This window comes from Electrophorus electricus, chromosome 10 (assembly GCF_041902795.1).
Source record: "Electrophorus electricus isolate QZ-2024a chromosome 10, ASM4190279v1, whole genome shotgun sequence".
Taxonomy (NCBI): domain Eukaryota; kingdom Metazoa; phylum Chordata; class Actinopteri; order Gymnotiformes; family Gymnotidae; genus Electrophorus; species Electrophorus electricus.
Window position 1 is genome coordinate 29185288 of NC_137506.1, and position 22454 is coordinate 29207741.

The 22454-nt window shown below is 43.4% G+C and overlaps 1 protein-coding gene across 1 annotated transcript; it reads right to left on the reverse strand.

Moving 5' to 3' along the window:
• Positions 1-9114: 9114 nt before the first annotated feature.
• crip2 (cysteine-rich protein 2) lies at positions 9115-22180 on the reverse strand. Its single transcript, XM_027027308.3, has 8 exons — positions 21843-22180; positions 14515-14609; positions 12468-12525; positions 11475-11609; positions 11058-11126; positions 10867-10961; positions 10629-10686; positions 9115-10390 (listed from the first exon to the last, which is right to left on the reverse strand). Exons 1-8 carry the CDS (start codon positions 21883-21885, stop codon positions 10323-10325), a joined length of 621 nt encoding a protein of 206 aa, XP_026883109.1. The 5' UTR covers positions 21886-22180; the 3' UTR covers positions 9115-10322.
• Between the last annotated feature and the right edge of the window lie 274 nt (positions 22181-22454).

The window sequence follows — 22454 nt, forward strand, 5'->3', positions numbered from 1 at the left end:
TGAAGTTGCATGATTAACTCCTCTAAAGACAGGTTGCCTCTTTTCAGGTTTGCTGCACACATCAACAACACAGTGGCATTATGACTTTGTGACAAAGTATCATTCATTATCCTTCAGTCACTAACACTATAACAGAAAATGGCAGCCTAGTCTTTTACTGAAAATAAGACTTCATAAGATACCATTATTAAAGATGAACATCACAAACATATCAGTACATTCACAGTACTGGATTATTAGCCAGTTAGCAGTACTTTGCTGCTAATTGGCCTCATGATAGTCATGTTATGTAGTTAGCCTTGAAGGTGTGAAAAGAAAAGTATCCTGATAACAAACCACACCTAATTTCTGAGATTCCTTATTGTCTTTGATGGAATTCTAATGTGCTGAAGTTCCGCATTGCCGTGGAATGATGCAATGGTGCAAGACAGTGAGCTTTGGGATGGAACTCAATCAAAAGCAGCCATGGCAACTATGGGGTGATGAAAGATGACATCAGACTTAATGTGATGGAATCTTGTGTAGGGGTTTTGGTTCTTTGTTTAGTGTGTGGAGTCACAGATGTCTTGTCTACTGGATATACCTAATTTTCCATCCTGTTCTGATGCCAACTTTCCAGATCCTCTTATTAAGTCTTATTGACTTTACTTGCTGTGTGAGTAAGAGAGGAGTTACTTTAGTCTGCCATTATAACTCAGTGTTGTACTAGTGCATATGGCCATGAAGGAAATACTTTTCACAACGCACCCAGGCATGTAGGGACAGGCCCAGAACTTTTTTTTTTTTACTCCCACTGTAATAGAAGGTGATGCAGGCCTTTAAACATGAAATACTATATTTAGCAGACTTGCTCTGAAATTTTTATAAATTTAGTCTTGCTCAGTATTGCACTTAAAACCACATAAGTACAGCAATCATCCACTCAGCTCTGAGATTCAGTGCTCTAAACCAGCAGAAGCTACCAGCATCACACCACAACATATTGCACATACACTTGGTTTTCTGTAGCCCATTCACAACAGCACATGGTATAGATCAATGCATGTAATCAACGTGAGTGCAGGTTACTGAGTCCTTTAAGACTTTGTCTTTATGTGGACTTGAGGTTTGGCTTCTGCTCTGTGCTTGAGATGAACCCTCAATGCAGTTGCATTTGAACGGGAGACAGTAAATAATTTAGAAGCAATCTGGAGAAAGTCTAAGCAGACTATAGTGGAAGGGCTTTGGTTCTGGGCTCAATCATAACAGAGGAGCAAGGTAACAAATGGGAGATGCAGAACCAACCATTGCTCCACTGACTAATGTACGAGTTTCTTTCTCCATAGGATTTAGAGTCAAAAAACTTGATCTAGAGTGAAGCCGTGTACAAAACGGAAGGAAATCCTGAGGGTGTGCTCAAAAGAGAGGGGCTAGCTTGGTAGTGGACAGCTGTAACTTTTAAATTTCATTCATTTTAACTGAGTGGCAATATAGAGTAGTAATCTAGAGAGTAAAATGAATGAAAGTGACTTTTATGTGGAAAAGTTCTGTTCTTAGGTAAAGGCTGCAGTAGCAATCATCCTCCTTTTTGGAACTAGTTCAGCATTTTGTGGTATATTCTGGATTCTGCAAACACAGTTCTAAGAACTGTTGGAATTTGTGAGATGAGACAGGATGCAAGCACAAAGTTTTGTAAACAGAGTTTCATGAACATGTCCATTTAATGAGAAAGCAAGCAAAAGGAGACATTTAAACAGAAAGCAAAGATAAACACAAAACAACGAAAACAGGAGTTTGGTAGATCGTAACAAAGAGAATAATTTCAACATGGACATTCAGAGAAACAACCATCGAGGGTGAGATGAAACAGAGGAGTATGTATACACATATTGATTACAAGGATAAACTAGATACATGTGAAGGACGCCAACAGGGGAGCAACATGTGGGAACAGGGAAGAAAACAAAAGCACATGGTGACAAGCTGACCGAACATAAAGCCATAGGGAAAGTCCCATCACGAGTAACAGGGAGTTGAGGAGGGGAGTGTGCCGGTACACCCAACCTGGCGAGCAGGGTGCACGAGGAGCACCTGATGAGGAGAGGCTTATACTCAGCATGGGAAAGAGAGAGAGCGAGCCAGTTAACCAAACTCCTGCGCAAGCCTCATGGTCAACCAGACCACCCAGGTTGCCGTCCAGAGGGGACCAGTCGGCCCCGACCCAGGACGGGGATGGCAGGAGATTCCGGGTCATGAGCAGGTTGGGCTCGAGTTTCCTCCCTCCGAATATCGGCCAGACGATGAGCCGCGCGCCTTTTATCTTCACGCAGGCGACAATATTCATAAGTATTCGCCAACACATTTATGAGTTAGAACTCAATCTATGAATAAATGGTGAAAACGTACTATAAATCCATTTGGATAGACAGACATTGGCTAATGGTAAGCAAAGCATGTAGGTTGCTAAACCCCCATCATTGATCAGTCAAATAAAAGGCTACCGTGTCCATCTGTGGTCTGTGCGCTCTTGGTGCTATAAAAAAAAAAAACATTAAATATGACATTGCTGTGCAAATGGCTTATAAATTTGCAACCAATAGAGTGTTTTATAGATTTATACTATGGTAATGATAAATGTACTTTATTCACTTTTATTCATACTTGGCCTCTAAATCTGGAATGCCTAATCTGAAGCACTATTTTCTGTCTGTATCATTAGAGCTCTTTGGAATCGATAATTAAGCTCTCAAGTCGACAATCCACAGACCACTAGGTTCAACCTCTCCATATTTTTGTTGCCTTGGTTTCCTATGCATACGGAAACCATCATTTGATTTCCAGATGCACTTTTAAATGTACTCTTTCATGTAGCCTTGCTTGGAGAGCGAGGTTGTTCAGTGGCCTTGAGTTCTATGGCATGAAGGAACTTGGATGCTCAGGCAGAGTAGGAGATCTGCTGAATCTCTGAACTAAAGGTAGAAGCTGATGGACTAACTGAAGTGAAAACTGTGCCCAGATGACTTAACCAACTCTTATCATGGCAGAGGTGACTGAGCAGACATTTTTAACATTCTGCTTCGTCTACTGTATGGAACTAACTGAAGCAAACAGCTGTCATCTTAAATGGTATTCATAAAATACAGTCTGAGTAATCTGATTGTTTAATATGCGTTGTTTCAGCTGACAAATTTCAACTAGCATCTCTGGTCTCTTTTTATTAAACAGACTACTCATTATCATGTATTTTCTCAAACAGCAAAATGGCAGTTTAATGCACCCACTGCATGATACCAGAATATACTGAACGAATTCTAATATTATGGAATGGTCGATGCCTGAGAATGCTTCTGTCGCCATGGCACCCATAAGTCAAACACAAACAAACGCTGATTTGCTCTCCAGACAAGAAAAGGAAAACTCAAGGAAATGTTTTCCCAAGAGACAGAGCTGGACTGGAGGGCTCCTGGGTTTATGCGGGAAAGCTTTAGACCCCTCAGGAATGCAGCCCTGGGAAACAGTAGCAGATCTGCAGCTGTAGGAACTTGAGAATGTTGTGCACAGTCTAGTCATTGTGCCTTTTATCCCATGTCTAGTGCCTCCTTTTCACACTGAGTACTTAAGTTGAGGGTATTGGGCATGTATATCTAAGGGCAAAAAAAACCATTATAATACAGTAACAGAGTTCTCTTTAATGGTTAGGTGATCTGCACTGTGGAGACTTCACTATATTTTCTGGGACCTGAATGAGCTTTTGGCGTTTCCCAACATTTTGTCTCACCTTTTTCTCCCCTCTGCCTCAGTTTGCCTATGAACGGGCTGGTGCTGAAGCAGAGAGAACTGCTGATGTAACACCCAGTAAAAACTGGGCCCAGGCATCTTAACCAGTTTTAAGGACCGGGCCCAGGCATCTTAACCAGTTTTAAGGACTGTTTTAAGGTTTGCTGCATTTGTCCATCCACTGTGGTTGATTCAGGTACCTTTGATCAAGAATGTCCCTGCTTCTAAGATAAGAGGATTACAGCAAATTCCAAAGCCTAGAAAAAAATCGACCTATGTCAACTCTGTCAGGTTACCAAATAGCTTAATTTTGACACAATACCTTAAACTTTCTTGTCATTTGTGTTCCTAAACTAAAATGACCGTGGTCCCTGAGGAACAGAACAGATGATGAACAATAGAGAGGGAAATGGACAGAGATCTGGGTTAGATTAATTACAGGAAGGCAGCCCAGATTACTGCAATGGGGAGGGTGGAAATAAACACATGCACAACAGGAAGGTCAGTGACGAAAGTAAAGAGAGAACCAGGAGAGACATAAGATGAGGAGTTTCATGTAAACGGTTCAGCAGGCTTTTCACTAGCCATAAGGGGGTTGGAAATCTAAAACTGAGACTTCAGAAACTTCAGAGACTTCATTCACAGCTATTACCTCTTACCTTTATGAATGATCACTTCCTCTCTAAAGTTACAGTAATACAGTCTCTTTAGCAAAGGTTTCCTTGATCACTTTCTGCCCTTGCTTCTAGTGCAATAACAGGAGTTGTCCAACATGAAACAAGCTCCCTTTTACCATTCTAGTCAACAACAGTGGAAACAAAAATTTCCTTTCTGCAGACTTTGACTATTCGACTATATTAGAACCATCCCGTCCACTTAGATAATATGAAGAACAGAAGTGCTCTTCTGTTTGGCTTGGCGGCGGTGTTCAGTGGAACCGTGTTGCTGTGACATCTCAGGCTTGTCTGATCTATGATACGAGTCCATGGCCTGCAGGAAGCGAAGAGCTGAGCCCTGTTTTTCCCTGCGAATCCCGCCAGCTTGATCCAATGCCATCACCGACGCACAACAGGAGTGAGATGCTTGGATGATAAACAGCTGGTTCCTGTTAGATACAGCCATCTCAGAGGAGGACCTTTTGTCTCTTTACCTTTGCTAGGTTCATGAAGCCATAGTGAGAGTAGTTGTCTGGCAGCTCCAAGACCAGAGAGAAGAGGAGAAAATTGTTGACTTTAGTTTTACGGTCAAGGTGCTTGGGAAGGAGCTCTTGGATTCAGGTCAACTAATGGCAGGGTGCCATTGTTGAAAATCTGTGTGACACTATGGGGATGTTGAGGGTTACTGTGGATGGCCTTAGCACAATGCTGCCTGAACCTCTGTAGTGTAAGGGCATTTTCAGACTCTCATCATTGGGACATCAGGTCTGTAAGCAAATAATGTCTAGGTTGAAACAAGCAAACTTGAGACAGGTGGTTTTCCTATATTATACTGAACCTTTGAAACCAAGTAACATCTGGCAGTATGTCTTACCTTGTTGGTCTCACAATAGATAGGAGGGAAGATCGATTAGGCAGATAGATAAGGAATGCAAAGTGTTTTCAAGCTGAGGAACATCTGTGGCCTTCGGATTGACATCTGCGGACTGTTATAGCAGAAAAGAAGGTAACAAGATCACGCAAAGAAGTGGAGGCCAAAGTCTGCTACTGAGCATTATCACACGGTGGATGAGGAGTCTGTGTGAACCATGAAGGATGAAGATATTCATGCAAATCATGGTAATGGAATATAATTGTAATTATATGTGCCAATCAAGATCACCGCACAAAAAAATTTAAAAAGCAAAGAGAACAAAATTACTAAGAGACAGGAGTAAACCACATACAAAAATAAGAATGAATAGTTAAAAAACAAAGATAATAATAATATTAATAATGGGACCAAGAAGTAAATTAAAAGTAATTGTGAATACAAACATTGAGTCACTAAGCTGCAGTAAATATATCATTGAGTAGGCAAGCTAGAAATGAGGTTTTCAGCTGTTTTTTAAAAGATCAGAGATGTACAGGCATGTAGGCGAGGAGGAATACTGTTCCTGAGATTAGGACTTGTTGCACTAAGTGCCCTTTTACCAGTGGTGCATTGCTGGAAAGTAACAGTGAATAAAAAGTATGTCGGAAGAACAGAGTACACAGTGGAAGTCTCCAAACCTTGCAAATCCAGAAGTATTTCAGTTTGTGTGTGAGATTGAACAGGTAGCCAATGTAATTGGCGGAGTGGGGGAGTTCTGTGTTCCAGTGGTCTGCTGCATGGACTCTCACAATGGAGTTCTGCACATGCTGAAACTTCTTAAGGCCCAAGGCAGGGAGACAAGCAGACAAAGGCATTGCAATAATCTGTCTGGACATAAAAACAAGATGAACTGAGACTTTTTGTATTGAACGGAAAGGACATCATCTAGGAATGTTCTTATGGTGAAAGAAAGCAAGAGCATGTGGCATTTTTAATGTGGCAGTCCAAGAACAGTGTGTTTATGAGTATGCTCTCTCAGATGCAATGGACTGTAAGTCAAACAGGGGAGAAGGTAATATCTGTGAAGCAGTGTAAGTTTTAGCAAAGATACAGTCACTGGGGTGATAGCAGCCACTGTTATCCCTATCCTCAGTCATAACAGGCTTGTTAATGGCAGGTGCAAATGCTCCACACCAACTTTAACGGTTCATTTATGTGAGAGCAAGATAAGACCGCCAGCCGCATCACACCAGCGGGCAAGGAGAATGTTTTCATCGAAAGTAAGACAGAGGGAGACTGTGGGAGACTGCTCCAAAATAGCTCGGTCTTCAGTTGGCTGTGCAGGGGTCAACTGCTACCTGTTGTCACACAGATCTCAGTCTGCAGCATCTAAATGATGTCAGGAACCAAAACATGCACAACACTCTGAGCATTCCGAATACACTTTGACAAAGCTCTGGGCACAGACTTGGCCTTCCTCACTGCAGATGCAAAGTTGTAGAGAAAGAAACATGGAAAGAGCATGTTATGTTTCAACTCTGAGTCTATCTTTCTTCCTTTAGAGTTGGAGTGGTTTAGATCTTCATTAGCAGTGGGAGCTGCACCAAAGCCCTCCAAACTGAATCCTGGTTCAACTTACCATATTTCGTTTGGCGGCCGCCATCAGAAGGCCCACGCCGTGTGTGCACGCGCGAGTCATCTGAGGTCAAGTCTACTGAATGTCATTGTTAAGAACAGTCATTAGGAACAATACCTCAGGAGTTCATTGATTTTAGAGTGCATGCAATTGTAAGGTTGTGCAGTGTTTTATCTATATGGTGACATTAAATCCTTTGGGGTATGATGATGGATTATAGTGGAGTTTCAGACAGACACTGCAGTTCTTCCTAGCTATAGACCCATGCCAGCTACGGAAGAAAGGTGGTGGTGATCAAGGTAGTTGATTTGGTATTTTGCGATATGATGAACGGGGCGTTATTTGGTCCCTACATAATCTACATAATTTGATAAACGTAAGAAAATGAATTTCATATAACACAAAGGAATGTCCTATGTTTCATTTATTTAACGTGTGCATGTGTATACTTGAGTGTTAAACGGAACTATGTAGCATCAGCAGTTCTTTCTTTGTCCAAACAGAAAATCAGTTTTACACTAGTATGCGAGTTGCATTTTTAAATAAATACAGCTTTTTATAGTAATTTACCATTTGTTTTCATTGACTTCTATTTCCTTAGTATTTTATCACTGAGTAGTAGTAAATATGCCAACATCCAGGCGTGTATTTTGCAGTGAAACCGTGTGCTGCACACTGGCCCACAGACTTCGGCCACAGGATCATGCCAAGCGTCGTGTTAGGACAAAAACACATAAATTGTCTTAAGTTTAAACTGGCCATTATGCTTTTATGTGTGGTTTTTAGACTTTATATTTCATCATTTAACAGGATGTCTTATAAATTCAATATTTTATGCTAAAGTAACATGATAAATGATATCACATTTGATTTTCTAGAATGTGTTGAAGTACCTTCAGGGCAGTTAGCTACATATTTAGGGGTTATGATGTAGCTAGCTATTTATATATTTCTATTTTAGTATGGCAGAGTAATGCATCTGATGCCATCCACGATTCGTCAGTCAGATTGTCTCCTGTGTGTTGAGCATTAGACCGTCAGATTGTGGACCTCTACTAACTCAGCAATAACAAACATGATACTGGCATGGTCGTGATTGTTGAACTAGTACAGATTTATCAGACACAGCTGCACTGCACACCAGCGTCACAGCTTGGCTGAGAGTGCTGCATCAACCAGTACATCTAGATAACAGAACCTGACCTTGGCTGGGCCAGAAGATATATAGCTCATGGTAACAGATAACATTTCTGATATTTAGAAAACAAAGATGTTACTGTAATTTATGCTCTTCCTTTGTAATTTTGATTCTCACCATTTATTCTTATAGATGTGTGGTAAGCCTATAATGTTGCAAAACGTTTAAGCTTGTGCCACCAATGAACTTTATATTAGCCAAAGATACAGGCATTCTTATAATTACCTGCCAAAACCTGTACAACATGGCTAGAGCAGTTGAATTTTCCTCATCCTTTTCTTTTTCAAATCTCCGCCCATCATCGCTGGGAAAATATTGGCAGGACTGTCCTTGGATTTGTGGTATTAGCTGGGCGTGATGGAAAAAGGCCTAGCAGAAGCCTGCTGTGATCATGGCACTCCTGTCAACAACAGAATACTTATAGCAGGTCCTTCATCGTTAATCCCCATGTAGCAGATGAACCAGAACACAGGAATGCCCACAATAAAAACGTCCGAGGACGGTGACCTCTGTTACTAAGTGATGGACAGAAAAGTGAATGGTAATGTTTTAAAGGCAGTTAATTCAACCACTATTTACACACACCAGCCACTTCATTAGAAACAGGGTCCACCTGTCTGGGCTGAGTAGACTGCCATGGAAAAAACAACCATCTAACATCACCTCTATGTTCAATAAGGGACCATGAAAATGTTGGAAGGCTAACAAACTGCATGCCCACTAGCCTGTAGTCTTTAACTGCACACTCACATGGTGTTTATAATGAATAAATCTTTCTAATAAATGTAATTCATATACAATTTATAATGCTCTATCAAACTTAATGGGATGGCGTAAATGTTTTAGTACAACTCTGTAGCTTTTGACTGGTCATTTACTTTATTTACAGGCTAAGAAAGACTTAAAATTTGTTTTGCTGTTTCCTCCATTTACACCGACTTCTTTAATGACATATCCATAAAAACACAATAATTTGATAAAACCATCTTAGATAGATGAGCGAAGCAAAGAGAAGTAATATATAAACTTTAATATGGGATCAAAAAGACAAACAGCAGGACTTAAGTGCGAGCTATCCAGTGAAAAGCAGTCAGTCTTTGGAAGTACTCAGCTCAATACAGCAAAATAGACCAAAAAAAAGGTTCTAATGCATGTTCATATGAATATGTTGTCAAGCTGAACAAAAAGGCTCCTATCAGCTAATTCCTACTGGCAAATTTAACACTTGTAGTTTCATTACAAGAAGATATGCAGGTGGTTCTCTAATATTCAGACCACACATAATACATTAAACATCTTATTAATTTCTTTTGCTTTTTGGACAGCTCTATAAATACTAGTACAATGTCCTCAATCATTAGACAACCATCACAAAACCCCTCAACCCCCCGAGCTTCAACTCCTTACTGTGTTTCCTTCATTTGACGGTATATATTTTTGCAGAATTCCTAGACTAAATCTAAAATCCTGACTTCGGAATGCCGTTAGGCAGCCAAACAGAAGGCGTGGGTTGGTGAATGTGTCAGAGATTTATGGCAACGAGCTCCTGTGCTGTTCCTGTGCAAGGAGGCTCAAAGGTGAGATTGCTCTGCTAGTCAAACAGACCATTCAAACATCCTTTGCATATGAAGGGGAAAAAAAGCCCAGAACTCTAATCTCTGTCATTAATATTAGAGAGACCACCCAATCCAGGAGACACACACTGTGATTATGGTTGTTGAAAACCAAGGTCTGTTCTGGGTACAGACCTATTGCTTCAAATGGGCGAGGTGAAATCTATCACAACTTAATTTTGATAAAGTGTTAGATATTAAACACATCATAATACTGCAGTGATGTGGACTTTCATCTACATTACAGATGAAAGACAGAAAATCAAACAGGTGATCTAACAGTTAAGATAAAGTTGCACTGGGCTCACTCAAGAACTCTCAAACCTGTAGGAGGGAGACTGAGAGAACTCTTGCTTTGCAAGAACTTCCAGAGGCCATGCACATTGCACAAAGGGTCTATAGAGTGCAGGAACAGGGCCAGTCGGGTTTACCGAACAGAAGGTGATCAGGTTTAGTCAGAATAAGGATAGAGAATCAGAGAGGTAAAATGTGGCATCACTTTTCAGCAGAGAGGTCCACAGAAGTACTGGTCTCTTCAGGGAAGCATGTGTGCTGGTGGTAGCAGCTGCCACTGGGGGTGTGGTTGTAGGGGCAGTGTGAAGGTGTAAACTCATGGTTGGGCCTCTGTGTTGGGCTCCTTGTCATAGATGTAGCTGCCAACACCACCCGTGTTCACTCCTAAAAAAGCACAATAATGAAGCAATCTATTCAATCAGGGCCAGGTTCCCTTTACAATAAAAACACATGATGTGAATTATGCATGCAACAAAATTCCTAATAAAAATTCCTAATAAAGGTAAATCAGATGTAGGCCTATTCATTATTACAACACAGCAACACATTATTACACAGCAAGCTGGAGGTAAAGTTATTGAATTGAACAACAGCTCCACCTAGAGGTAAAAATGTGCTGTACCTTTTGGCCCGTAGAGGACAGCATAACATGGTTTATGGCAGTAGGGTTTGCCATCATGCTGATAAAAGAGCAAAACAAAAGACAAACGTAATGCCCAAACATGTTAATAAAAAATGTTCACTATTAAACAACCTGAAGCAAGAAAGGTACATCAAAAAGCTCATTTTGACTATTAGGACTATGGAAAGGAAAACAGTTGTTAACAATAGAAAGACAATCTTCGCTCTCCTTCGCTCACCTCTGCATGACTGCCTGCTGCCAGGGTCTTGCTGCACCGTTCGCAGCGCAGGCAGGGCCGATGCCAGTCCTTCCCCAGAGACGTTACCTTCTCAGCTAGTGTGGGGGGGGGGAAGCGTCGCTTTTTTAAGCTTTCCTTGTCGTGAGCTAAGGTCACATGTTTCCATGTTTTAGGAAAAGACAAAGACCTACCAAAGTAGACCTTCTTGTTACATCTGGGGCATGTGCTGGCCTCCCCAGAAAAGGTGGTGACGCTTCCGGCTGAAACGAGAAAACCACACGTGGGCCTGCGCTGACACACACACACACACACACTCTCGTGACCTTCCCGTGTCTTGTGTAGACACCATGCTTATGAAGGGTAACGAACAGCATGCAGGATGTCGGGCCTCTGGCCCACAGTGTGGGAAAAGCAGGACAGCTCCCTCCCGCCAACTCCCCACATCCCCAGAGTGTGTTGCTGGACGTCTCTTATCGCTGCCTTTCACTGAGAAACATACCAGCTTAGGGCTGTTCTTACAGCTCAACGAGCAGGCACAGGCTCACTCATGGTCAAGATCACTGCCTGACTCTTGCAAAGGCCTGAACTCTTGGCCGGGCTGTCGGTACCTTTAGATGGAGCCCTGCTGGCTGCTGGGAGCCTCTTATCCTCAGGCTTGGGCACACTGTCCACAGTGGCGGAGGGCGGGTTGCTGTTGGCGGGCGCCTCATACACATAAGAGCCTGCACCCCCAATGTTGACGCCTGCAGAAGCCAGATGTCATGATCATGACTGAGGTCATATTCGCAGTAAATATCAAGGTTGTGACATGACCTTCGGACCAGGAAATGTGTACAAGTACAGCATAACATTAGACACTTATAGAAGTATATCCAAACTTAGGCCTGCTGTTTTGCTGTTTGAAGTCCCATATATATTATCAACCAAGGTTTCTGTAACCATGCCTTCTCTGTTGTTCAGCAGAGGGTGCTCCACTCACTCATACTAAATTGTAAATGGAGAAAATGTTATTGCAGTTGACAGAAGATGGGCATAAACTGGCATGAACGAGGCAGCTCAGTTAAAATGACGTTAACTTGTTTTTGTTTCCTTTCACGACCACCCCTCACCCTTGAGCCACAGTTGCTACGTCATGCTAGCAGGCTGTTGGCCCCAGCTCCTCCTGTCCACCGATTACTCACAGCGTGTGCTCAGCAGCTGCCCTCCCCAGTACCTCTGCTGTGCACTGACGAGACACGCCATGCATAAAAACGATCAGACTATTGCATTTAAATTGTGATGTGGTAGTCTGAGAACTCACGTTATCCTGCACACTGCCTCAATCACAGGTGTTTCAATTTATTAGTTATTGGCATAGTAATAGAGCAACATGAAATATAGTAAAAAAAAAAAAAAAAAAAAAAAAAAAAAAAAAGTTTCTACTTCCTGGAAAGCAAATCATGGCACAGTAAATCCATATATAGTCATCTGTATACCATGACTTGAAAATCTTTAAAATACTAAGTTCAGGGAATTTTTGGGGAATGTTTTTGGCTTATCTGGTATAGTCCACAAAAGACCAACATTATCGTAGTAAAGCTATGGTCATAAACTCTTCTTACCTTTTGGCCCAAAGAGGGCAGCATAGCATGGCTTGTGACAGAAGGGCTTCCCATCATGCTGTGAAGAAGATGGAGAAGAACGTGATGAAGGCATGAATTAAGAACTTAGCAACTGTTTACAGTGTTGCACAAACCCTCCACATTTCCATCCATTACTAGATTACGTGCGAAGACTCAGGCTGGGGCTTTATTTTGGCTGTATGCTTGGTTTCCATTTTAAATTGATGGTTGTATGCAGTTCTTCCATAGCTAATCCACTTGAGTGTAAATGCCATAGAAAGGCTTATTATCCCTTGGCACTGATGCCCCTTTGCTGATAGCACAGACAGTGGTTACCAGGACACGGCTTCTGTTGATTCATAAACCACTACAAATAGGGGTGTGTGTTTGTGTGTGTGTGTGTGTGTGTGTGTGTGTGTGTATATGTGTGTGTGTGTGTGTCTAGAACTGCTTGGTCAGAGGTTTGCTTGAATGGGTCTGTCATGGGAGCAGGCACTGAGAAGAGGCAAGGGTAGGTGAGGAGTAAGTCCTATGAGTCCTATTCTGGAATTGGTATGCTAGGACCTCAATCAATCAATTAATCAATCAATCCACACACCCCCCCACACACACACAATGCCAGACACACTGCAGTTTCTTACACACGAGGACTTCCCAAATAGATAATAAAAAATGGCTGATCTCTACAACACACTATATAATAATGGCATTACTATGGTACACTGGTGTGATTGCTTTCCCAGGCTACTACTCTAGCCAGGGATTCATTTTCACTACAGATGCCTTCAAGAAACTCCCACATCATCAGCTCCCATTTCACTGCAGCAAAAACAGAACTGGAGACTGCTGTCTCTGCAGCTACAAGTGATGGATTAGCATTCCTAACCCACTCACTTCTCACAAATTTCAGTTCCTAGTCTGATATCCAAGTCTTCTCCATAGTTACCCCTCAGACACCCTACACCACCCCTACTAAACCTCAGAGCCCCAACATATCTCCTGGGAGGACGATGCCCCACAGATGATAAATCTTCAGATGCTGAAACAGTGCTGGATAGCGTGATGTCTGGATGACCATCTGCCATCATCCACAGGAAGTGGAACTCTCCCATAGTGACTGTCCACACGGAACTCCGAAGAGCTACTGCCATCAAAGACAAATATCAGATCTCCAGAATATAGTGGCTTGAACCAGCTTTTGCAAAAAAAGTCCAGCATTGTTCACCGGCTGTCTGTTCTTATTTTCATGATAACAGGGCACAGACTTAAGAGTCTGTGGAGAGGATACATAATCCAATTAGGCCCTATTCTAAATGTAAAGATCAGATGCTTCCTTCTCTGATCCAGGTCCTGGTAGCATAATGAAGAAAGGAGGAGGACACTGTGGGACTGGTGATGTGGTTATCGTTATGCCGGAGCCTCTGACCAAACCCTCCCTCGGCTCTCATGAAACGTCCCATCCTCTTGCTCCCTGCTGTGATCTAGACACCGCAAGCAGCTGCACTGATGTCACGTGAGGTTGGAATGTGAGGAGCAAGAGCAATTTCATTAGCACAGGGACTCAAAAACAGGATCACAGGCAATCACAGCAGACAGTCCTCAGGGGAGCGGTGAAACGCTTAATTAAAGTGCAGCGCTCTCCTGGCTAACTGCAGGAGGAACGGGGGTGCTGCCTCACGTGCTTGGGCGAAACCGCATGACTATCCAATGAATGGCTCCCGCTGTCGAGGTCATTTGCCTGAGGACTTTTTAATGGACCGTGGGCTTTCATTCCTTCCATTATTTCTCACCCCCCCCGCCCCATCCCTCCCCCCGATCCCCAGCACAGCCTGCCACGTTCCATTCGCCTGGGGCACTGAAGCCTGGTGCTGGTATCTGCACATGCAGCGCTCCTTGGCCTCGGGGCCTCTGATGCAAACCGGACGTGTCAGAAAGTCGATTATACAGCCCTTCCTGCTAGCCTGCAAAGGAGGGGAATCTATGGCAGCACAGGCCCAAGAGTAGCTGGGCACGCCCTCGTCACTCCCCCTGCGTCCGCCCCACTCACCTCAGCATGCCCACCTGCCGTCAGCGTCTTGCTGCAGCGCTCGCACTTCAGGCAGAACTTATGCCAGTCCTTTCCCAGGGAGGTCACCTTTTCAGCTAGTGGAGGAACAGACAGAGAGAGGGCAAGAAAGAAGGGGAGAGGGTCTTTTTAAATCAGAGTGATTTCCAGAAGAACCACTTTTCCCCTAGTCTTTTTAGGATCTCATTTAACTTCATTCGGTGATATCTAAGAATCTTTTATTCACACTATTGTCCAGATTTGGTGAATTAATCTTGTTCCCATGGTTTCCCGTACCCTTTCAAGGGACGTTTTTTTATGCCACCACTGCAGTGGAGCGATTCAAGGGATAAACTACTATATGAATCCCTTAGAGAGCCCTTCTGCCAGTAGGCTAAAACACCAGAAAGTACAAAGCTTCTAAGCATTTCCAAAGGGACGAACAAAAACCCAGAAACTCTAAATTAAAGATAAATATACATTTACAATTTACAATAAAAATGGGGAAGCTGCTGATTTACTCATGACAAAAGGATGCTTTGATGCACACAGAAAGGAAAAACCTGTGGCTGGAGTCCAGCTGGGTGGCCAACTGTCAACAGCTCACACAGAGACCTTTGTATTCCTCTCTGGATATGCCTCTCTACCCAGTGTCCCAGGCGTCTTCCCCAGACTGGACCCCAGGCCTAAGAATACTCCTTCTAACTATAAATACCTGCTCACAATGCTGAATGGAGCCATGCTGAGGCAGCTTGCTCCCATCAGAGGAAATGCCTTGTCTTATCAGGCCTGGGCACAATCAGCCAGAGAGAGGGGCTCCATTTCCACCAGAACTCCCCTCATCCCTGTCTGCTGTGGGAGTATTGTTTTCAGTCCCACTGCACCCTGTGGTCAGTTTGACCATTTCATATGTGCTTTTATATGACTTGCTGCACAGTGAAACTAAACGTCTGCTGTTAGTTCTCTATAATAGCTGTAAATAATGCAATACGGCAGTAGCTTGATAAGATGGTTTAAAGCTGAACCTGTTCTGTAGAGAAGTCTGGATGGAAAGTTTGGCACAGAGAGTTCCAGACAGCATAAATCACTGGAAATTAAAGCGTGTTGGTAATCTGTGCATGGAGCGTTGAGAGAGATGGCCTGGCAGAGACTGGGTTCCTGTAAGGCAGGAGGACGCGCCAGTCTTCCCAGTCAGCATGCGACAGTGCAGACATACAGACGCTTAATAGGGCTGCTGTTATTGTTAGAGGCGAGAGGCTGCTAGATCACTGTCTGGGTGGCTGCAGTCTGCACAGTCGATACTGTCTCCCGCACCTGGTTAGTACCTGGACCGTAGTTACTGAGCACACACTCACGCCATGGTACAAGACAGTCAGTAGCCACATACTGTGGCCTGCCTTAGTCTGGAGCTGTAAAAATATCAGCTGAGTAGGCAAAGTGGTCACTCACAAACAAGCACAAATATCCTGCTTGACAGAGATCTGGACGATCAGCCCGGAAAGTAAGGGCACTGTTGCAGTTCAGATGTCATTACATTCATGTTTCCTGGGATTGAAGTGCAGCAAGGCACCATGCTGCATAATGACAGATAGTTTAAGTTTATCCATAGGGTCATGCATGACCTCCCAATGTGGGCCTTTATCTACATATATAGAGTTTTTGAGTGCAGCATGCACACCTGATAGGAGATAAGCTTCTTAACACCTTGTTTTGAATTGCAAAGCTAATTTCTTAAGTCCCCCTGCGCCCTGCTGTAGTCTGCAAATGTCAGTCTTGGTAAGAGATTGTCACCTCACTTACATTTTGATTTTGCACTTCTCCTTTGGGTTCGTCTTTGGTTTGACATGCAAAGAGCTTCCGCAAAAAAGCTTCACAAACTCAAGTCCACAAATAGCACAAAGACAAACATAATGGCTCTAGTGGAGAAAGGGGACCGAGAGGTACAGACATACAGCAGATCTCAGCAGAATCCATGCAAACCTGTATGTGCAACACTGGCTGCACACTTACTGGCTTAGCACACTCACAGCCTTGGCATACTCTCGACCAATCAGAGGCTTTGTTGCATAGTGTTTTCCTCTGTGGCGTTCGTCCAGTTGCTATGTGTGCAACATGGCAAGCGAAGCATGTCCGCCATTTCGTCATTTTTGTCCGATGAAGCCAAGTGAACATTGCCTCCGCAAGAGGTTTGCGGAAGTCTTCAGCTGGAACTCCATGCCTGCTCAAGAAAATGAAAGCCACGCAGTTCTAATGTGATAACCATTAACAGTGCATCTGTTGCACATCAAATAAATTAGTTTTTCTGTAAACATGATGTCGGACTATGCCGGGGGTGCTACAGAGAGGAAGTTTCTCTAGGTTTTTCAGTCTCCTTTTTTGAACGGTGCAAGTAAAGAGATGTCCAAACAGTGATGTCTGTTTAAACATATCCATTCATTACTTTATTTGGTCTCAAGAATTTGTCCGTGGCCAGTGATAATCCAGACAGGGCTAATTGTTTAAGAGGAGTAGTTATAATTAGATGGGCAGTAGCGAGAGTGAGAAGATAACAAGGACCTGGGTCTTTTTAAGGGGTGCTCTGAAACGGGGTCATTTTTTGGAGGACTAATTGGTGTTCCATAATTAACAGTAACAAATCAGCCTCAGCAACCCTGTGCCACAGAGGCAAAAAATAACCAAAAAGGCAGGTGCCTATTCTCGCTTCCTGACACTGCTTTCAGTGAACACAGATGTGTAATCACAAATAAACAGTGTCCAGGTCTACAACAACATTGGCACAGCTGATCCCCTGGCATGCTCTACTAATCTCCCTCCTCTGTGTACAAATACTGGTGTGAAAATGGTGAAAAGGTTGGACATCCAAAACCACCACATGCACTTATCTGCTCAGTCTGCATACCCTCCCCTTTCCTAACCACATTTCCCAATTCTAGATGTCCACTACCACTTCGTATGCTTGCCAGCTGGGTTTACAACAGCATTTCAGCACTGATTACTGCATGGAACATTTGTGTTGTGTTTAAGTGCTTATACCCAAAGCAGGCATGCCCACACACAGAAGCAGTTCCACACACACAGGATGACTGGCAGCTAAAGGGTGAATATGCTTCTGCCTCAGGAAACCTGCTAGCCATTCTTTTTTCCTCTGCATCCTCTATTAACCCTTTGCATGTTCTGAAACGACATCCCTCGCCTTTATCAGCCGTGAAGGCTTTTCGTATCCATGAAGGTAAACCTTGACCAACCTCTGCTTCAGCCAGCCTTCGGTCTTGCTCAGGAAAAGCATGCAGGCAGCTGCTTCCTCTAAACAAATGTTAAACTTGGCAGCTGATGGGGAACTTTCATTGCTAATATGTGACTATAGAGCTGGGTGTGGCCATGAGCAACTATAGAGCTGGGTGTGGCCATGAGGCGTCTGGTGTGCAGAAGAGCTTGGCTGGTTGGCCCATCTCCCTCAGGCTGATGCAACAGCACTGCAAACCTGGCTCCAGCAGGCCACCTCTTCCACAGGCAAAGCCAGGGTTCCTCCAGGTCCAAATTGAGTAACCTTATGAACTTGGCCAAGTTGCATGGGTGTTCAAGGCCCATCCCTTAGGTGGTTTCTGGCGGTGGCTTTTGGTGCCGTTTAAGGTTTCCTCGCAGTTTCCCTTAGCTGCGGTAAAACAACTCTAATCTTCAGTCACCCAAACAATTACAAGTCTTCAAATCTCAGTTTTCAGAGTTGTGAGATTACAATAGAATGCAGGCTTCAGCTGGCTGTTTTGTGAGCTACGGCATAGTGACAGAACCAGCAACATAAGAACTGCATTGAAAGGAGACTGCACTATAGTTGTATTTGGTCATATAGTCAACTAAGTAATAATAACAATAATAAGAAGAGGAGCAACAGTCATATCACTAAATGAATGTATAATGGCCAAGAGCGTCTGAGGCTCCAAACGTAAACTAAATGCAAAACTGACCAAATTTCTGATCAGAGTACATTCAGAGGCAGGAAGTATGCATTTTGGTGCACTGCTTGGAACTAAAAATAGAATGTTTACTGTAAGACCTGGCCATGTACATTAGTCGTTACGCAATACCATAACACTCATGGGTTTGAGAAGATGCCATAATCCTATGGTTCAGGTTGATGCCAGACAGGAGAAGGCTGCAGAACAGACAAAGAAGCCCTGCTGTGACAATATCCCTCCAGGTTACACAATGCCATTGGACAGGACGCACAAAGTCAAGAAATGGCATTATATAAGAAGAGCACATTCAGACCAGTAGAAAAAGGGTAATCAATCACACTGGAAGCAAAAAGGTGTGCATGAGAGAGCATGAGGAAGGAAGGAATAATAATGCTCTGTGGCATGTAAAAAGAAAGAGAAAAGGCACAAGAGGAAGAAAACAATAAGGCAAGGCAGGAAACCATCAATCCGGAAAGGAAAGATGGCGTTTAGGTGATGAAAGAATGTAAGTGCAACAGGCACGAGTTTTGCTGAACTGGTTTCCATGCGTGGACGGGAACAAAAGAGAACAGGGCCGACGTAGGCACACACGTCCTCTCTCATCACCACGTGTGAAGTGATCAGATGGCCACCTCACTCTCAGCCAGGCAGGAATGCAAGTCCTGCAGGCATAAAAGAAGAAACTGGGGGCCAGTTAGAAAGACAGCGGAGGCCATCCGTGTCACCAGTCGTCCATTGACTCCTGGCTTGTTCAGGACGCAGAACAGTGCTGGCTGCTGTTCGTAGAGCACTTTGCTCTTTCACTCTACTTTCTTTTCCACCCCCCCCAAAGTCCTTCCCTCTGGCCTGTCCACCCCCTCCCGCACAACCCGAGCCAGCTCCCACTGGAGACGATCAGATTCCCGCAGTCTCCTATGAACCTCTAGCACTGGATATTATAGTATTTCTGCCAGCTGCTTCACTCAATGAAATACACCTCATTATTGCTATTGTATTAAAGAAACATTATCAGTTTTATTTACTAGTATTATTATGATGTTAATCTGATCAGTTTATGGAACTTATTATTAAATGTGAACACTGATGCACAACTCAAATAATATTTCACTAAAATGATCTTTACCACTGCCCCCCCCACCCCCACCCAAGATGAAGATGAAATTGTGAAATTGAGTGGACTGTGTGTTCAACACAGTGGTTTTCCATCAACGTTCATGCACACAGCTGTCCAGCCACAAGACCAGCTCCAGCATCTCCTACTGAAAAGGAGATAAAGTGAACATTTTATTACTTTAAATCTTCAGAAGGCTCCCCTCAGTGTCTCACCAGTAACGTATGAAACAGAATACTCTCAGGAAAAAAAAACCAAAGTACAAAGCCTATAATGGCAGTTGGAAATATCATTAACCCACCAGGTATTACAGAGAGTATATGGCAGAACCTTACCAACCATTTTACATCACCACAGTTTATTTAAACTCCTTATTTGTTCAATGTTAGAAAATACATTGAAAGTCCAAACATCAAATAAGTCACAAGTACTGTGACTATTTCAAAACACCATAAATTCTTTTACATAAAATGGCCAAAAATGCCAACATTTCTATATTTATTTATATTAAACATGTCAGTCCTTACAGGTGAAGAATACAAAATATTATACTATAAACCAGTTGTATCCAATGACTATTGCTCTTCTCTCCCTCGAGGTCATCTAGGTGGGATAGTGAATGTATGAAGGATGAATGGGAACCTCTCAGTTGTTGCACCATCAGACATTCTGGAACTAAAACATCCAAGTTCATCAGCAGAGCTGCAAAACAGGGAGTAACTGAGGGAGTAACTGAGCACACTGGGAGTAATTGAGCACACCCACAACTGAGGGCAGCCACTGTAGCCTGGGCCCCACGGGTTATATTAGCAAACTCTACTGTGTTCGTTCCACCCATCTCTGCTATGACGTGTACAAGGCTGCTAGGCCCAAGTCTGGGGCCTTGGGGAAACCGCTCTGACCACAGTCTGAACCACACAGTAACATGCCCTGCACTCACCCCTACACACCGCACTGTGGAGGAGTCCAAAACAACTGATGAGAATTGCAATGCTAATGGCATAGAAAAATGCACCCATGGACCCTTCAGTGGGGGAAAAATTAACAGATGCAAAGACCAGCAAAGCTGTCTGAGCTCGCTGGTTGAAGTCCAGTCCAAGGGCGTGCAAGCTTCTCTACCCTCACACACTACTGGACTCCCTGTCTCTGTTGGCCCCCTCACCCCATTAAGTGACTGGAGGCCAGCCATTAGGATGAACAGCGGTGAGAGTTGCACTTGCTGTTATGTAACCCTGCTACCATCCAGGCCACTGATTCTTACCTCATGACAGTTTTACAGATGGCATGAGTTACTGTGTGGTGAGTGACCTCCACAGGAGATTGGGATAACCATGTCTCTGGTGGATAATAAACAGTACTGCTCTGGCTAGCCCAACAGGCAGTAATTCAAATGAATAAAAGAATGATAAATACAATAGCGCACAATGGCGTGGAAGATTTAATTTTTGGCACGAAAAGACAGAAATAAGGTCAGAGGCATTATGCTGATTTCTTTAGCTACATTACCCTTGAAAGTTGGACAGGCACCCATCCACGTTCTCGGGGGAAAATGCATATGCACACAGACACACACGCACGCACACACACACACACACACACACACACACACACACACACACACACACTGCATAAATTAAATAAAAACACACTAATGGGGAAAGCTTCCTATACAAGCTCTCCCGTAAACAACCATATTTGTTCCTCAGCTAACCGACAACATGTAAATAAGTTATATCGATTAAAATAAGATCACAAAGAGAATCAGAGCACAGCTACTATTAGTGTCAACACTGGGAAACTGGCAGGCATTGTAGGAATCCGTGTCAAAGCGGTTTTTCTGCAAGTTATGCCATTCTAATTGGAGGAAGTAAACAAAAGGTCCGAATTCCAGTTACGTAGTTTTAGGTTGGACTGCACATTCTAGTAGCGTCTGAAATTGCATTACTCTGAAAGCGAGGTGTAAAGAAGAAATGGTGATGGCAGACAATAACAGAACACGCCTCTGTGGATGCTAGTGTGCTTTACACTCGCTGGAGTGATTTCTAGAAGCCCTCCTGCAGTCTCATCACCGCCTTCAAGGCTACCCACGACCATGTGAATTGTACTATTAAGGTAAAACCGGAGGTTTAAGATAGCTACCTTTGCAATCCAACATGTAGCCAGATTAGCCAGCTAGCTAGTTGATATTTCTGAGCAAAAAAATGTCGTATCTGAGTCATTATTACAAGCAAATAATGCAAAGGAAAAATATGAATGAGCCAACTTACCGAAATACACAGTCTTGTCGCATTTTGGACATTTTGACGCCATGCTCACGTTACTTTCTTTTTTTTTTCTTTTTTTTTTTTTTTTAATGAAATTAGATCACGAAGATAAGCTAAGCTAAGCTAGCTGTGCCGATGGGCTTCAATTGTCTTATTCCCTCACGCGCCAGTACTTCACTGAACCCCGCGCGCATCCCACGCCGAGAGTCGCGCCTCGTTTGCATAGCCCCGCCCACTGACACTGGGTTAGGCGCGCACCCCGCCAGCGCAGTCTGCTGCTTTCTCTGGTGCTTCACAGTTCGGCCTGGCCCGTCTGTGTCATCCTCGCCAAATGGGGCTCTCCACTCACTCGTTTTTTGGTTTTTTTTGGTTTTTTTTTTTGCTTTTTTTTGCTTTTTCCATCCTTGAGCGGGTCCTACAATAGCCCCTTTCACTGTTTATGAATAGGGATTCTTCAGCACATGCCAGACCATTACTATTTGAAATCTCTGGGAATGATATTGGCAGGTCTTGGCCATGCTTAGCGCATTTCCTTTCTTGGTTTCCTTAGATCATACTGCAATTTGAATGTTTTTTTTTTTTTTTACCAGTTTGTCCCTTACACAATTTTCTTCT

What these genes read in the sequence shown, in the direction of transcription:
- crip2 (XM_027027308.3), bottom strand. Translation starts at nt 21,885, where the DNA reads ATGGCGTCAAAATGTCCAAAATGCGACAAGACTGTGTATTTCG. An exon ending in TGCCCTCTTTGGGCCAAAAG is followed by an intron (nt 11,610 to 12,467) that starts GTAAGAAGAGTT and finishes TGGCTTCTGCAG; the next exon opens with GCGTCAACATTGGGGGTGCA. An exon ending in TAACAAGAAGGTCTACTTTG is followed by an intron (nt 10,962 to 11,057) that starts GTAGGTCTTTGT and finishes CCCCCACACTAG; the next exon opens with CTGAGAAGGTAACGTCTCTG.